Source organism: Ochotona curzoniae, unplaced genomic scaffold, assembly GCF_017591425.1.
Source record: "Ochotona curzoniae isolate NIBS_2020 unplaced genomic scaffold, NIBS_Ocur_1.0 scaffold_1852, whole genome shotgun sequence".
In the NCBI taxonomy this organism is placed as follows: Eukaryota; Metazoa; Chordata; class Mammalia; order Lagomorpha; family Ochotonidae; genus Ochotona; species Ochotona curzoniae.
Genome location: NW_024467087.1, coordinates 46,356,932 through 46,361,678, shown reverse-complemented (window position 1 = coordinate 46,361,678; position 4,747 = coordinate 46,356,932). Strand labels below are relative to the sequence as shown.

Sequence of the window (4,747 nt, the reverse complement as noted above, 5' to 3'; positions counted from 1 at the left end):
AGTCAAACAGTACACTCCACTAAAGAAGAAAGTAGGATAACTACTTTTCCTGGGGACAGAAGATGTAGGGGCTATTGTCCACCTGCTTTATGACAATGTCCTAACTTCTTTTCAGCATACATCTGACAAGGCCTGGATGATTGCCAGGAACTTCTGTTCCTAGCAAATCGCTGATTTTCAGTCAATTTGAGAAGCGACTGGACACATTATCTTCAAACATTGTGAGTTCAATTTGCTTAATTTTGGTGTTTTCTAATATGTAGTAGTCTTACTTTTCTTGTTTTAAATCCTTATGCTGAAATGTCTAAACAAACAATCCTGAAAATACAGTTCTGTGGCTTATTAATAGCCCAAATTATGATTGCCAATCCTTGGGCATGTATGACGATTTTGAAGAAGGCAAAGAAAAAGCAGTGTACGATTTTAAGAAACAAGTCCTGAGGAATATTTTCATATAAACATTAGGAAGAAAGTTGGTAATTTTTAAGTTTTTATACATTTTAGTTGAAAGGCAGAATATCAAAGAGTAATACTTATTTGTAATTGCCACATATATGCACATATTTATGAAACACATTAGGGTATTTCAATGCATGCAAACAGTGTGCAATGACTGTTAATTAGCATATCCATCACCTCAAACATCTTCCATTTGTGGTAGGAAAATCCAGAATTCTATAGCATATTCCTCCCATCCAACTGCATCATTTTACCCATCAAATACACTTTTCTTCCTCCTTTTTCCTCCCACCCCACCCTTTTTAAGACTCTGGTAATCAGTATTCCACATTCTACTTCTGAGATGAAATTTTTATTCTTCACACTTAGGTGTGAATATATAGGAATTACCTTTCTGTGCTGAACTGTTTCACTTAATACAATGACCCCAGGAGCTCAATTTTGTTTATGCATATAAATAACTGGGTTGTTGTTATGGCTGAGTAAGCATTGTGTACAGGTTATCATGTGCTGCGTATCCACTCATCTACCAATGGAGCACTTAGGCTGACTGGATATCCTGGCTGTTGTATTCAAATAGCCTCATAGAAGCTCATATATGATACCTTTTATTTTTCTCTTTAAATACCTGGCAGTAAATTGGACACATTTTATTCAATGAAAATGCTTACTATTTCTTTGTCTTCTTTCTCACAAAGAGAACCCAGGATGACGACTCCTATTGAAAAAGGAAATGGTTCTGCTGGCAGTGCTCTCAAAAACGCTGAAGTGGAAGCTCGTGATAATTGTAATGTAGACACAGAGCCTTCAGCTATTGATCCCAAATTGATTTCTCAGGTAGAAACCAATCCAGGAGATGTAGATTCAACCGTGTCAAATTCCCACAAGCGCTCTGTTTCTCAAGTAGGAGAAAAGAATGAGTCTAACCCAGAGAAGACTCAAAAGAGTCCTCAAATAGAAGATTTTAAGCAAAAGTCACTCTTAGGTAAGATGCCCTTTTCTAGAAAATTTTTCCTGTCAGGATTTGGTAGAGGTATATATTTGAATGTTCCTCTTCAAAGCATTGCTAGATACAATAACTTTACTAATTTGCCAAGATTTTACTCAGGGCAAATGGAAATGGACAAAAATGATTTTTGTAACACCATAAATTTCAAAATTCCTCTCCGTTATTCAATTCCATGGAGAGTCCCATTAGCTAACAACTGTGATATAAAAGGAATTTTCCATACACTCCAAGGGGGGAACTTCTCTCACATAGTAGGCAATCAAAGCACCATGCATGTGAAGCAAAAATACATGGCGTTTGTCTCTCGCCCAAATGTCCTGATTCACGGTGAAAGATACATGGAGTTGAGAAAACCTTTGAGGAAGTTCTATCACCTTTCCCTCATGAACAGAAGGGCATGCAGCAAGTTTTATGAAACGAATGATACTGAAGTGATGAGTGAATATGATACTATGGTGAGGCTTGTGTTCCATGCTCCACGGACCTACACGGAAAACATCTTCAGAAAAGATTTTAATGATGATTTGCGATCTCACCATGACACCAGGGTTGTAAATGTTAGCACCAATGATGGCTGGGAATACCTGTGTCCTAATTGCAGGAATACTTTCACCAATTTGGTTGACATCAAACAACATTCCTGCAGTTCTCCAGGTAATTAAATTATATAGAAATTGAGCTTTTTGCAAACTGATCTTCGAAAAATTCATTCCAATACTAAAAAGAGAGAAAAAATTATAACTATACTTTATAGTGCTTTTATATGGAGCTGCAGAAGAAAACACAAATTAGTAATATACTTTGGTAAGAAACATCTTTGGGAAGAAAAGAACTTCTGTGATGTACTATTATAGAAAATCATCAAAATACTACAACTTTGAATACGTATCTAGGGAGCAAGTAAAACAGGAATTTCTGCACTTCCTGAACATGTAATTTTGAATAAGAAGAATGTTCACATCAAGAGATTCCAAGTTAATAGCATCTTTACAAATATCACACATATATACTAGAGTGTTATACAATGTCATAGGAAGTTTCCAGAGATTCTGCCAAATATATCATCTGAATGTTCTCCATAAATTCAATAAAAAATTAAAGCATTGAAAGTTGTAATTATTATAACTATATCATTTCCTATAATTACAAAAAATTTCAAAATTCTATAAATAAGCCACACATATATAAATTATGACATTAAATAAGAAATGAAACTATTACCAAGAAACCTATCTGATGGAAGAAAAGTAATTTGAAAAAGAAATGAAGAAACACTAAATCCTTAGCATTAAATTTATCATCTTTTTTTGGGGGTCACTTCTATATTCAGATCCATGGTGCCTATGAGTTTTGCCTTCCCCCTAAATATATGTCTACCTATTTATATACAGATATGTATATATGCACAAAATCTGACTTACGATTAGAGGTTCTCTTTCTGCTATTTCCAACTTAAACATGTGTGGTTCATCTTTCCGTTAATTTGTGTGTCCATCAGAATTATATTTTACAACTGCATTTTATGTATCTATTGATTTGCATTGTGTATAACACACTAGCTTTATAATTTATATTAATATCACTACTATGCTACTTTTCACAAAAAAATTTTTAAATATTGGTACTTTTATGGTAAAATAAAATGCAAAAGAAAGAGTTTCCAGGAAATTTAATTACTTTCCCAGGTCATGCTGTAAGTGCCTGTCATTATCTTTGTATCATAGTGTAACACAGCTGGAATTCAATTTAATGAGAGTCTTTTTGCATAGCAGTCTTTATTTAATAAGTGTGTATTTATATATAAAATAGCCTATAAAATCTGTCAAGTTTACGGATATACATAACAGAAATTCCAAACACTAACTAAAGCTACCTCTATAACAGGTCAAATTTGTTTATGTGTAAAAGTGAATCTTACAAACACAGAAAAAAAAAATTATTCTGTGTGAGCCATGAGTTGACACAAACAATTTAAACAATTCAGGCATCTGAATTCAAAACCATTTTAAACACACATGATTTTTACTTTACCTCATTTTCTTTTGAATAAGAAATACAGTTTTAAAAAGCATGAACTATCAAATAGATATCAGTAAAATGAACCAAAAAATTATCCAGTGTTTCCTCATTTTTGCTAACTGGAGGTAGAATGAAAATTATAATAATTTAGATTTTAAAAGCTCATTTTGTCAATGTTAAAATTACATCCATGGAATTCATATTCCAGCTGGCAAGCATTCAAAAAATTTGAAATTATGATTTGACTGCAGAACAAAGTAGTAGAACTGGATGTCATTTACGTTTCACTTTTTTTCCCAAATTATAAACATATTTATTTAAACTAAAATTTAGAAATAACAAAATCAGGATTGGATCAACATGAGAAATTCAGAAGTTTCTAAAGAAGAGGCATGCTTCTCTTGAAACCCATTGAAAAAATTTTCACAACTTCTAGAGCCAGTGAATTAAGCTTTGCTTAGAAAAAGATCAGTAAGTAATACTATCCAATGTACAAAAATAGAGATTTCTGGCTTTAAAAGTTTACAAACTATTAAAATGATCACAAATTAACTTCTCTGCTATCAAAGATACAGGATTTTATTTTATTACTTTAGAATTATATTCATTTTCAGAACTCTAATTGATTTTATATTTTAATAAACATTTCTAATATTTCAAATCTACAGAAATCATCACTTAAAAGAATATCTTTTATGTAACATGACAAAGAACATTAAAGAAAACAGTATACGTTTTTTAAAGAAATAATATTACAGAACCCTGAAGATGGCAGCCTTTTACCACCATATTAATTGTTTCCAATTTTATCACCTATAATTTAAAACCATATTTTATCTTACATAAAGTTGTCCATTTGACATTATTTTCCTATGATCAGTGCATCATATTTCTTTGTAAATTGTATTTTGGACATATTTAATCCTAACAATTTCAAAATTATCAACGACTCAAATTGTCTCACATGTGTTTTAATTTTATTCCACTTTGTGACAAATACTTGAAAAGTGATGTTGAAAGCATGAAGATTATTCCAAAGAATGTAAAATCACAACAAAAATGAATATTCAACTATTTCATTTTTTCTCACCCTTATGTGGCATATTTTGTATTTGATAGAGTTTCAGTTTTGCATAGAAAAATAACACGGATTACTCATTTTACTAAAATGGAATAAAGAGGCTGCAGACACATGTATGTGATGTACAATTTTGGAATTCTACTTGTAGCAGTCTGTAGGAAATAAAAATGCAGAAACTG

General features: G+C 31.9%; 1 protein-coding gene across 1 annotated transcript; it reads left to right on the top strand.

Annotated features, from left to right (window-relative positions):
* Positions 1–1,167: 1,167 nt before the first annotated feature.
* On the top strand, positions 1,168–2,130 carry CPXCR1 (CPX chromosome region candidate 1). The gene has a single exon (XM_040999564.1). It carries the CDS (start codon positions 1,168–1,170, stop codon positions 2,128–2,130), a length of 963 nt encoding a protein of 320 aa, XP_040855498.1.
* The last annotated feature ends 2,617 nt before the right edge of the window (positions 2,131–4,747 follow it).